The sequence below is a fragment of the Sciurus vulgaris genome (genome assembly GCF_902686455.1).
Source record: "Sciurus vulgaris genome assembly, chromosome: 18".
Classification (NCBI taxonomy): domain Eukaryota; kingdom Metazoa; phylum Chordata; class Mammalia; order Rodentia; family Sciuridae; genus Sciurus; species Sciurus vulgaris.
Genome location: NC_136479.1, coordinates 39975881 through 39989205, shown reverse-complemented (window position 1 = coordinate 39989205; position 13325 = coordinate 39975881). Strand labels below are relative to the sequence as shown.

The 13325-nt window shown below is 45.4% G+C and overlaps 1 protein-coding gene across 2 annotated transcripts in view; it reads left to right on the top strand.

The window, feature by feature from the left end:
• LOC306649331 (S-adenosyl-L-methionine-dependent tRNA 4-demethylwyosine synthase TYW1-like) overlaps positions 1–13325 on the top strand; it is an 80714-nt gene that overhangs the window by 51168 nt on the left and 16221 nt on the right. For both annotated transcript variants that reach the window (XM_079120208.1, XM_079120207.1), the window contains exon 11: positions 7737–7846. In XM_079120208.1, coding sequence (XP_078976334.1) covers positions 7737–7846 — 110 coding nt within the window. The remainder of the gene's footprint in view (positions 1–7736; positions 7847–13325) is intronic.

The window sequence follows — 13325 nt, the reverse complement described above, 5'->3', positions numbered from 1 at the left end:
TCAGGGGAGAAAACAGCCTCTCCAAGTCCTTTTGTAGGTTGACTCTGCTGGGATGCTCTTTTAAAGGTTAGGCAGTCCACCTGCAACTCAGCCTCAGCCTTTGCTTCCTGCTTGTGCTGCGTCTAAAGATCAGGTGCTGGTGGAAGTTAAGGGTCCGAGTTCTTTTCTTAGCAAGTGTCCTATGCTGCGTGAGTCTGTAAGTTTCTGGGCTTCAGTGAACACTCCTCAGCGACCTCATTCACCTGTTAGTCTCTCCCCTCGTTTCCTGTCCAGCTCCTGGGCTGTCCGTTGCCTCTCTCAATTATGACCCTCTGACCTGGTCAGCATTTACCTATCACAATGCACTCACAGGTAGGTAGAAAGAGCGAATTGTATGATGAATTTTGTGCACATTTACCACATAGACGACCATGTTCCATTTACCTCCTTTAAGCCTTTCTATTTTGATACAAATCCTGGCCAGCGTATTGCTTATCTGTATATACTTCAGTTGATAGATAAAGTAAAATGTAAAAAGAAGGCCTTTTGAAAAAGAATATAGCAACAAAGCTGTCATCTCATCTTAAGTTCTTTTGTGTGCTTTTCCTTTTCTGTTTGTCTAGGGATATGTTGAAAAAAACAAAAGTATTTTGTTGGGCATCCTGTTGAGTCAGTGGTTTCTCAACTGGGGACAAAATTGCTGGGTTTCATCACAAAGGGAGACAGTGCCTGAGACACTTTGGATTGTTGACCCTGATGCCCATGCTAATGTGGCGGTGGCCAGGAATGCTGCTGCACACCCCGAAACACACAGGTCAGCTGACCACAGCGAGGATTACCCACACACCATGTCAGTTTTCCTGGGCACAGTGGTCCCCAGGTGCTGTTCCAGCAAGGGGTCAGTGGAATGCAGCAGCACTATATAAATTGAGACGCCATGTTTCTTTAGGGACTGAGTGTGTACCTACAAAATGTGAAATAGAGGGTGAGAGCTTGCAGACAAAAGCACGCTGTCTCTTGATTACTGGACCGTCTTAGATGGTGAGAGAGAACCAAGTGCTTTGTGTTCCAGTTCTCATCACTTCACATTTTATAGCAAATGCAATTCCTGATCTCGTAAGATTGCTGACATAGTGTTTTTTGTATGTCAAAATTCAAAAAGGAATAACAGGACACAGTGGATTATACCTCTTACCTTTGTTACCTGCTTATAGCTAGTAAATAATGCAATCTTTTGGTTTCCTGAACAATAAATTTACTCGGGTTTTTAAAAAGCGTACAATATGCTTAACAATGTTAGGTATCCTGATATTTTGGAAAGATCTGAGTAAATAGAGATATTTTATTTATGATGACTTTTTGTAAAGAAAAGCAAGTATACTAATTTTTCAAATTGGAATTTACCCTGTGGCTGGTGCAGGTGCATGCCTGTAACCTCGGTGACTTGGGAACTGAGGCAGGAGGATTGCAAGTTTGAGGCCAACCTCAGCAATTTAGTGAGGTTCTCAGCAACTTAGCAAGACTCTGTCTCAAAATGAAAATGAAAAAGGACTGAGTGCTTGCTTTGGCAGCACATATACTAAAACTGGAACGATACAGAGAAGATTAGCATGGCCCCTGCTCAAGAATGACATGCAAATTCATGAAGCGTTCCGTATTTTTGAAGAATGGGGGACTTTAGATTATGTAGAAGGAAATGAGAGGGAGGGGGGTATGAAAAATGGTGGAATGAGACAGTCATCATTACCCTATGTACATGTGTGATTACACAAATGGTATGAGTCTACATCATGTACAGCCGTAGAAACGAAATGATGTACCCCATTTGTGTACAAGGAGTCAAAATACAGTCTGTAAAAAATTAAAAGATAACTGTAGCTCAATGATAGAGTGCTACTGGCTTAAATCCCTGGCAAACACCCCACTCCCTACAAAAAAAAAAAAAAAAAAAAAAAAAAAATAATTTAAAAAAAAGTAATAAAAATGTCAGAAAAGACTCAGTTAAAAGGTGATTTAAATGCTTACATAACTGTTTTGTTTTTTCTTTTAGCAGATTCTTAAAAGAGCCCCAGAACCTTAGTTCCCTTACTGTACAATAAAACAATACTACCTTTATCATAGGTTTGCTACAAGTCTTGATTGTTTAAGGGAGATTGTATATATGAAAGTGTTTTTATCTACAAGGGGTGTACACAGATGTGAGTTTTTCAAAAAGAATTTCTAATTTCATTCTGATAATATGTGAAGTACACGTGGATAGGTAAAATTATTCAGAGGGATTTATTTCTTGAAACACACACAAAATTCACCATTGTGTTTGTTTTTTCTGTTTAAGTGAAAATTTTATTCTTTGAAATTTTAAATTATGAGCTATATTTGTCTTGAGCAAATAACCCATTTTTTAAAAATATGGGTAAAGGATTTGAATAATTTTCCAAAACGGATATAAACTGTGCAGGGAGAACATGAAAAGAAATCCGTAATATGTAAAAGAAATAGCCCAAATGTCCATTAACCGAAGAATGGATAAATAAAAGGTGTGATAACCGCATGGAGGAATATCATTTGGCATCGAAAGGAAATCAGCGGTGACGCTGCTGTTTTCAGGTGAGGCAGCGGTCACACAGAGGCCTGGATGGGTGGGTCAGCAGTTGCCTGGGCACAGGCTGAGGGTGTACACCAGGGCCAGGCAGCGGGTGCATTTAAGGTGGTCTGGCGATGGATGCGCGACTCTTCAAGTAGGCGGAAAGCGCACCTTGAGTCCGGGTAGGGGATGCGGTGGTTTGTGAATGAGTCTCTCTGATGCTGTCCACCTAAGTCACATTTGTCTTCAGTGGGAGTAGCATCAGGTTTAAAGTGTAGTTTAAAATGTCGTTTGAAAGGTCACCATTCATGTGGTAAAAAATTCAAAGCAGACGCAAAGTCATGGTGTGAAACAGTCTCCCTTCCAGTTTGGGCTGCAGCCGTCCAGGTTCAGAGGTGCCCTGGTGCATGGGGACAGTGCTGGGTGCACATTTAGGCTGCTTTGTGCGTCCTTGATATGATCTTCTCATATCAAAGAGCGTGAAGATTTACTGAGAACGGGATTTGTAACCTCTACATCAAATCAGTTTGGGAAGCAGGAGGAGAGGAGCCTGTGTCGAGGGCCATTTGTGTCTGAGGTGGTTATTAAGGTTCATTTCTTCCTCCCACAGATATTTCCCTGGGGAATTCTTTGTATTTATTAGGATCACAATGTAATGTTCTTTCAAAGCAGTGCTATAATTTTGATAAAAATCCTTGCTTGAATAGGTTTTTTTCAACATTTGTCTGATTTTCTTTTTTCCTCGCTGAGAGTACAGTCTGCTCTGGCTCAGTGCTCCAGCCTTATTTGAACTTGTGCTACCACGGTGTTCACAATGACACATCAATGACACATGTCCTTCCCCAACACTTGCCTGAATGCAGTTTATAGTTTGTTTTAAGGCAAATGAGCTGAAATTGCCTTTCTTCACAAACACAGTGATGAGCTTTCTGCTCTGGTAGAGGCTAGATGACCAGCAAGTCAGCAGCCTGGAGCCACAGGAGTCGCAGGGCCAGTGGTTGGTTGGAAAGGTAGCCAAGCACAACTGAAAGTGGCGGGCACTTATTGAGAATCGAAAAGGCAGAGGGGAGGAAGACGTGAATATAATGCTACAGAGGTCATAGACAGGACTGTCGACGAATATTGGAAAACATGGGAAAAGCAGGCCTATCTTTAGTAAATTTTGATAGTCAGAAGTAATTCAAGAAGAAAGTCAGATTGAATAGTCCAGTAATCACTGCAGTAATAGAATCAGTATTTACAAATCATATCTGAACAAAACCAGGCCTTCATTTTCTATTTTTTTGGTAGGGGGAGAGCCAGGGTTTGAACCTCAGGGTCATTCGACCACTGAGCCACATCCCAGCCCTATTTTGTATTTTATTTAAAGACAGGGTCTCACCAAGTTTCATAGCGCGTCACTTTTGCTGAGGCTGGCTTTGAACTTGTGATCCTCCTGCCTCAGCCTCCCAAGCTGCTTGGGATTATGGGCCTGTATGGTTTTATAATAAGTTCCAGGTAATGTTCAAAGGAAAGGAATTCTCCAAAGAGTGCAGAAAGAGGGAACCCTTCTGAGCTCATTTTAGGAAGCTAAACTAACTTTGATATGAGTTGAGCCTCCCCTGGAATATTTGTAGCCAGAAGTCATTCAGATTTCAATTATTCAGATTTTTCGGATTTTAAAATATTTTTGTACACACGATGAGATATCTTGGGGATGGTACCCACGTCTAAACACAGAATTCATTTGTGTTCCATATGCATCTTACACACAGACTGAGTGTAATTTTATGCAGTACTTTTAATAACTCTTTGCATAAAACAAGACTGTTTTGAAAGTCTCCACTTGAGGGGTGAGGGTGCCCCTCAGTGCTACACAGCTGGCTTTGCATGTGAGGCCCTGCTTCTAACCTCAGCACTGGAAAAGAATTGCACTTGGAGGTCACAAGTTTGGATTTTGGAGTGTTTTGGATTTCATATTTTCAAGTAAGGGACACTTAATCTGTTCTAACCCAGAGAGGAATTGCTTGAAAGTAAGGCTTGCAGGGCAGTGTGATGCATAAGCACAGGGGAGTCCTAAAGAGCAGACTGGGTGTGGAGCCCAGCACGGAGTAAGAGCAGCAGAAAACCACGACTGAAACAGGGTGATCGATGCAAGCATGGTTCTAATTGCCACGTCGCTGGCCGTGTGCTCCATTCTGATGTATAAAAGTGTTTGTATTTTTTAAAAAAGTTTTTTTTTTTTTTTTGATGGACCTCTATTTTATTTGTATGTGGTGCTGATAATCGAACCCAGGGCCTGACACGTGCTAGGCAAGCGCTGCTCCACTGGGCTCCAGCTCCAGCCCCAGTGTTTCAGCATATATATATTTTAGTTGTAGGTGGACTCAATGCCTTTATTTTATTTTTATGAGGTGCCAGGCCTCACATGTGCCAGGCGAGTGCCCTACCACTGAGCCACAGCCCAGCCCCAGTGTTTGCGTTTTTTGATTAAATATTTGGATGTAGATTCTGTCAGTTTCTACTTCAGTATGTGAATGTAGACACTTTTCTTCCTAGTGTCTCCAGCAGTGTCTTGTTTTTTGTTTTGTGTAGTGGTGCTGAGGGTGGACCCAGGCCTCACACATGCTGGGCAAGTGCCTACCATGAGCTGCGTGTATACCAGTGTCTGTTTTGTCATATAGAAAAGGTCTCACGCGGCAGTTTGTGAAGCTAGCACAGTGATTTCTTGCACACCCGTCCCTATCTTCCACTCACGTTGGCATCCAGTATTACTGTAGGACGTTATCCGAGTCCAGAAGGTAGTGCTGACACATGGTTAGCTAATCTGGAAGCCCTTTAGATGTCGCCAGGTTCCACCAACACTACCCTTCTGTTCTGGGCTGCAGTGCAGGATCCCCAGTGGCATCTGGTCCTCAAGTGTCCTTGGTCTTTTCTGGTTGTTCATGATACTTTTGCAAAACACCTGTCAGGTCTTTTGTAGAAGGTCCCTCAGGTTGTGTCTGGCGTTTTTCACGATTAGACTGACATCATGGATTTTGTGTGTGTGATCTGTTCCACCTCGGTCCATACCAGAAAGAACGTGTTAGCACTTCAAGGTGTTTATTACTGTTGATGTACAAGAAACAGATGGAAGTATTGTTTTGTTTCTTTTGCCTGTAAGTATCAATTGTTTCACCACAGTTTATTGAATAGACTGTCCTTTTTCCATTGGATTTCATTTGCACCTTCTCAGAACCCTTGTGGCAATAAACCTGAGTCTGTGTGCTTACTCTGTTCTGCTGGTCTGTGTCTGTCCCTTGGCCAGCACCCTGCTGTCAGGCCTGCTGTAGGTTTGTGAGTGGTTTTCACGGTGTGCTCTGTGAATTCCCCATCCTGGCTTTCTGTTTTCACAACTGTTTTAGCCATTCTGGTTTTAGTAGGAACTTCAGAATCGTCTCATTGCTATGTACTGCTCCGACTCCTGGTGGATTCCCCAGATCTGTGGGTCTTACCAGCACTGGGTCTGCACCACAGGTGTGGGCTCTGCTTTCACCTGGGTCTTTGGTGGTCCACAGTTCCCAGCCTATAAGTCATATACCTCGTTTTAGATTTGCATCTACTTATTTATTTTCACTGCTATCGTAAATTGAACTTCTCTTTTAGTTTCAAATTAGTTTTCATTGCTGATATATAACTACGATTGACTTTGTGTATTTTACGCTCCCTTGTAAATTCTTCTTATTATTTTTAAAAATTTTCTATGTAGACATTCATCTGTGAAGAGAGATGTTTTTATTTCTTCCCTTTTTCTTGCCCAGTTTCACTGACCAGGGTTAGGGTTACCATATGCTGAACACGAGTGGTGAGAAAGGACACTTTGCTGTTTTCTGATCTAACAAGGAAACATTGATTCTTCCACATTGTTTGATGTTAGCTATAGATTTTTGGTTGATCCCCTGTGTGGGTTAAGGAAAACCCCTTTTATTCCTCGTTTGCTCAGAGTTTTTGGTCCGGAATGGGTATTGAAGTTTGTTAAACACTTCTCTACACTGAGATGCACTTTCTTTTCTCCTTGAAGTCTGTTAACGTGGTGAGATGCAGTGACTGGTTTTTAAATGTTAAGCCAGCTTGCTTTCTTGGATGAACATTGGTTTTAGTACAATTTACTTCTTATATGCTGTGGATTCAGCTGACCAGACGCATGGTGGACTTCTGGCTCTGTTCACGGGGCGCGTCGGTTAGCAGTTTCCTCCTCTTGTCGTGGGTGGCTGTGTGCTGAGAGCTGCTGGCCTCCTGTGGTGGTCTGGGTGGTGAGCTAGTGGGCCTGTCTAGTTGGCACCCAATGTGCCAGTTCTCTTCCTGCAACATGCCCTGCACAGAGTGGGTGCGGAACAGCCCACATCCTGACTGGATTTGGTGTTGAGCAGTTCTCCATGCAGATCATACGAAGGCAGCTGTTCCCAGAACTCCAGCATCCCTCTCTTGGTTAGCATCTTTCAGAACATGCTTTGGGAAACGCGATGGACACGCAGTGTCACTTCAAGGATGTTGGCGATTGGTCAGACACCCCAGACTTGCCTGAGGAGACCCAGTGACATAAGAGGATGTATCCTTGTGAGCAGAACCTGCTCAACCACAAACATGAGAAGAGGAGAACTGCAGAAGTCAGCGTGTTTTCCTCTAAGCAGACTGACTTAGGATGGGACTTCCGTTTCTGTTGATGGAAGGGAGTGTGGGGCTGGGGCTGTCACTGTGGTTTTCTCTCACTGATCATAGTGGAGCAGAACTCTCCTGATCTCCTAGAAAGTCACTGTCTGCCCACTTTTGCTCCCTATGGAACAGGAGACAGTTCCAGGTTTACTTCCTTCCCCAGACCTGCATCCAGAAGCACGGTCTCAGGCCCTCCAGTGTGATTTCCAAACATGTGTCCAGCTTTCTGCACTCACTGTGAAAGTTGACTTAGGTACCATAGTGCGGTGGTGACAGGTGACCTCTGTTTGTCTTGGGTGTAGTTAGATCAAAAGCAGTTTTATTTGTACCTGTAGTTGACTGAGCAGCCGGGAGCTGGGCAGAGATGTGAATGGCGTGTCATGACTGGGCAGTGCTGCCATGAACAGCTGGGCTCTTAGGAGGAGGCCAGCCCTGATTTGGGGATATCTCAGTTGATACCTGGCCAAGACATTGTCACAGGAACCTTTCATCTTGTTCCTAGGCACCACACCAACCCTGTGGGCACTGAGTGGCGGTGGAAGATGGACCAGCCTGAGAAGATCTTAGAGGGCGCTGTGCAGAGCCATCTGGACATGATGAAGCAGTTCCGAGGTATTTGTCTTTGTCTGCAGAGGGACACCAGTGCCCACCCGGAGCCTAAGGCAGAGTGGCCGAGGGACTGCCTTTCAGTGGGGTGTTTAGCTCTGCTGGACACTTTTTCTGTAGGGAAGCAAACACTTTGTAGAAACACTGTATATATCTTGACCTTTAAAAATTTAAATTTTACATTCCACTTGATGGAAAAACTAAAAATTCAACCCAAAGGCTAGCAACTTACATGGTGCACTCAATCTGTAAGTTTTGTCTGTAAATGCATCATCCTTCCTGAGATTCTTTGCCATCTCTCTGTCTTGGTGAGCACAGAGGAGCCTTACGAATGGACTGGAAATTTTAGATCATAGGAAAATTCTCAAATAATGTCAGATAGTACTGACATTTTGCTTTAATGCGTTATAAAAGGAAGGGATAATATTAATAAAAGTCTCATGAAAATCTATAGTGTACAGCAAAAAATCAGAATTTTCTGATTCAGTTTTTTTTTTTTTTTTTTGTGGTACTGGGGATTTGAACCCAGGGCCTTGTGCTTGCAAGGCAAGCACTCTACCAGCTGAGCTACCTCCCCAGCCCCACTTCGTTTTTATACTTACAAGATATTTGAGTAGGGCTGTGGCTGTGGCTCAGAGGTTGCCTGGCATTCGTGAGACACTGGGTTCGATTCTCAGCACCACATATGAATAAATGAATAAAATAAACGTCTGTCAACATCTAGAAAAATTTTAAAAAAAAGGAAAAAAAAGAGGATATTTGAATCTTCCAGAGTCTTGGTCTCAAACTCTGTTGTGTACCAGAATTACCTGGAGGGCTTGTAGAACTCTGATTGCTGTTTTCCTTCCCCAGAGACCGATTCAGTGAGTGAGTCGGACCCACCAGCAAACTGCTTCCCCTCGCCGTGGTGGGGTGGTGAAGTGGTGCTGTGTGTGGGTCACCGCACTGTGAGGCCCTGTGAGAGTGAGCCCCCGTCTCCCCGCCACTGGTGTCTTGCTGCCTCTGTTCCCTTTCCTTTCATGTGCAGCAGTAAAAAATCCCAGCAGAGGTTGTTCTGGTGTAAGCACTGCTGTGGTGCAAACGAATGACCTCACATCAATAGCAGGGTCTAAGGCGACCACCAAGTTTTCCTGCGTTCTTTATGAACTGTCTAGGGAAAGTAGGCCTGGCATTTTTTTTTTTTTATGGATGGGCTTTTTGTTTTATATTTGCAGAGATGCTAATAAGTACTGTGATTTTTTATCTTGATTTTTAATCTCAAGCACTTTTTATGGTAGAGTGGGGGATAGATTGCTTTCCGTTATTTGGATAAAACAGTGTCTCTTACCAGACTTTTGGGGAAATTAAGTGAAGTATTGGTAAAGAACAGTAAGTTTCACCTCTGGAATTTGACTATCTTTCTTAGCCTTTTTGTTACTTTAGTTAATAGTGACTGTTGCTCCCCAGATAAGATATGTAATACCTTTCAAGGCAGCATTTCGTTTTCTTTTGGCTAGTGTAAATAGGGTTCTCTAAAGGAACAGAACGGTGTGTCTCAATGAACAGATCGACAGAGAGATCCATTCATCGTAGAAATCGGCTCCTGCAAGTGGGGGCTGACGGGGTGGGCTGGCAGGTTGGAGGCTTGGAAGGGGGCAGGCGAAAGTCAAGGCAGTCTGCTGGGGAGGTCCATCTTTACCTGGTTAGATCAGGTCCCTTTACATCGCGGAGTGTAATTCGCTTTACTCAGTGTACTGGTCTAAGCGTTGATCTCATTCAAAAAGCACCTTTGCAGAAACATCCAGAATAAAACGATGTTTGACCCAGTGTCTGGGCACGACGGCCCATCCAATTTGATACATAAAATCGGTCATCACAGGTAGTGATGTCAGAAGCAGGGAGTGCCAGGGATTTCCCTTTTATTTAATGAGTTTACTTTTAGTGTAATGTTCTTGAAGAGCCACATAAACCCTCAAGGGGGGTTATTGCCTGGACACCCCGAACTCTGGGTGATTATGTCCAGGCAGTTGCTGCACGAAGAAGCAGCCCCAGGGAGGAAATGCTTACCTGGGTGGAATTCTCATGGGGGAAATCTTGCCGAGATGCCCTTGGTATAGAAAGACCATCTGAGTTCTGATAGTCATTTTTCTGGCAGAAACACTTTTGCACATGCACTTTAAATGGAAGTTGGTAGTAAGTGGGTCTTGGCGTTGACTGTTCACATCAGCACAGCGTGTTGGGCCGTTCATGGAGCACGGGTTCTGTCGTCCCGCCACACCTGTTGGGAGGCTCTGCTGTGCTGCATGGCTGGTGGTCTTCAGGTTCCCAAGGCATGGGAAGCCAAGGAGGGTTTCCAACGGGTGCCGCCTTCCAGGGGAATGAGGCTGTGGCTTGACGGGTGCAGGAGCAGAGTGCAGGGACCCTGGCTGGGTTAGAGTGCACACAGTGGAGTTCAGCTGCCCCCAGGTGGGTTCCTAAAACAGCTTGGCAGGACTTCTCTTTTACCTGGAAGATCTCCAAGAGGGTGCTTTTCTTTCATTCCTTAATGAATTGACATTGCAAAGTGTGACCAGGTCACAAAACACATGGAGTCAACAGTGAGTTCGGTGGAGAGGTTTTCCAAGGGGACCCAGGTGATGTTTGTGATGGGGGCTCTTCATCGCAGCTCAGCTGTCTTCCTCTGGACGAGTAGAAAATGGCTGTGTGTTTGCAGGTGTGGATGGGAGGCTGGCGCTGGGGCATGGCAAACTCTTCCTCTTACATTTTCACAGTGAAGGCCATTTCCCTCCATCTCCAGTTTGGGACCGTGGAGACTGTTTACTGCTTGTTACCTCACTCTGAGTCAAAATAAGCCACATTGCTTTTTGAAAATACTCCTTCCTGCTGTGATGCCACAGTGAATGTTGCTGAGACCACAACATCAGAAGAGGCAACAACATGGTTGTTGAAGAGCAGATGCTTGGTGTTAGTGGGCCAAGCACTCGCGGGAGGAGCCAGCAGAGCCGCCTGCAGCTGCTCTGACTGGCGGTGGAGGTGCCTTCACCAGTGGTTGTCCTCTTTCCCACCAGCCTGGGCCCTGCAGTGAGTTCTGTCCTTCCTTCAGCCTCAGGGGACCAGTTGCAGGTAAAACAGGCCACCTCCTTTCTGACTGGTCAGCCTCAGAGCGAGGACGGTGAGGCTGTTGATGGGGACGCCTTCTGAACCCAGGACCCTCCCCTGGCTGTGGGTTAACTCTGAAGGTGCAGACGTGTAACTCTCTGCCTCTTTTCATTTCCTGGTGGAGGGTCTGATTTTTGCTTCCCATACTTGAGCTCCCCTCTGGAGTCTGGCCTAGAGGAGGCTGGGCCCTGTGACGAGGAGCTGCCCACCCCCAGGTGCCCTGCAGGACCCGCTTCTGTCTCTCTTCCAACAGAGCTGGAGATTCCCGTATTGGAGCACCCGTGCTGTTGCTCTGTGCCCCTTGTGGCTTAAAAGAAGGGGGAAAAAACCCCAGAACAAATAACCCAAGAGAAATGTGTTTCTTACTTCCTTAGTTGGAACTTAGAGTACATTTTCCTATAGTGAATAGTATTTGAATTTGATTAGGTGATATTGAAATAGATTTACCAGTATTATGGTTTAGGTATATTTCAGATTAATTTGTATTTGGGGGTTTGTATGTTCATTAATTTACATTTTAATTGCTTTGTATCTGTAAGAGTACATATTTTAGGCTTTAAAGTGCTTAGAAACAGATTTCTTTTGTAAATTGGAAAATATAGTTCATTTTTAAGACTTGCAGTCTTTCCCTCCTGTCTCATTATGTTCTGGAAATGCCCACTTGGGCCTCTCTATAGAGGCCAGCTTTTTAGCTTGCTGACAATTTCCTTTGCTCTGGCATGGAGTCCTTTGTTTTCTGTAGGGGAAGAACACCTGTTCTTTCTCGTGGGTCTGGTTCAGTCATTTTGCGATTTTGTTTCTGAGGGGGGCCATGGGTGTTGGTGCTAGTTAGAGTTTCCTGCTTTAGCCAAGGGGCCACCCTTGAGCACATTTTGAAGATATTCTCTGATTTTTTTAAATGCTTCCCTTTTGTGCTGCTATTCTCAGTTCTGAAGCAATCATCTTTCTTCTCATGATCTCTATTAGCTTTCCCTTTATACACATGCAAAATTAACTTTATATTGATTAAAAGTGGGTCAGAATTTCACTGTGAGTCAGCATCTTTCCAACATGCCGCTGTGCCTTCTGCCTGCCACGGTTTCCCAGGAGAGACGCCTTCAGCACTCACAGAGTTGAGTGCTGTCCTGTCCACAGCGACCTGGGTCCTGAGGTTGCAGAGAGGAAAGGCTGCCTTTGTCCCAGGCGCTCCATCTGGAGTTAGCGTGGAGTCCGGGTCTGCCGGGGGCTCTCACAGCCAGGCACGCAGAGCCTGGGAGCTGGGAGCAGTGCGCTGCCTGCTGCTGTCCCCTGACACCTGTTCATGCAGAGCCTCAGCACAGGTGTCTCTGTCAGACGCTCAGCCTAGAAGGCTTGGGGAAGAGTTGAAGCAGATGGTTTGTTTCTGGTTAGCCAGGCTTTGTCGTGGGAAGGCGGGACGCTGAGCTGCTGCCTTGCTTGTGTGTCTGTAGGTGGGTAGTTTGGTTTATTGGGATGAGCTGAGAGCCCTGAGCCCGAGTCGCCAAGGGGCGACTTCCTCAAGAGGAGGTGTGCTTCTTAGTTACCTGAAGTCCCTGATTAGAGACACAGCAGAAAGTCGTCTGTGCGCCAGGAGTCCAGCCAGAACATTCCCCAGCAAGGCAGAGTTGAGTGGTGGGAGGGTTAGGGTTTGGGGACTGACAGGGGAGTGGGTGTCACGGGGTGCTGCTGCAGTGTGGTGTCTGCAGTTGGGGCACTGCCCTTCTCCAGGACTTCCTCCCCTCGAAGGGTTAGAGGCTGGCGACAGGCTGGTGGAGGACAGCGAGCACCCGGGTTCCAGGGAGGACTCTGCAGTAGCCTCAGGCCACAGGTGTGGAGTGGAATGTGCTTTTGTGGGGGAGAGCACTCAGGCCTCACTGGTGCTTTTCAGTGCCTTCCTTTTTTGACAGAATGATTTTTAAATCCTAGAATCCATTATTTAAAGATGTTTCTCTTTGCTCTTGTGACTATCTGAAGGGCAGGCATGGTGAAGATGTCTTCAGTTGTAGCTCTTCAGGAAAGATGGCACTTGATCTCTTTGCTCTTTAGTGTCCTCCCTCCTCCCTGGTGGCGCCTCGGTAGCCTCATTTGCTGACGCCTCTTCTCCCTAGAATTGTCAGTGTCCTGGGTCTCGGTCCTCGATCCTCTCCTCTGTCTGCACTTCCTGCCTCAGTGATGTTCATGAGTCCCTGGGTAGAAATGCTGTTCTTTTGCCAAAGTGTTTACTTCCACCCAGAATCCAGGTTTAAATGTTGTGTACACATTCAGATGTCCAGTGGACATGCCAGACTTGGAGTGTCTAAGATTGAGCACCTGATCATAACCCACTCCCTCTTCCCCTTTCCTGCTACCC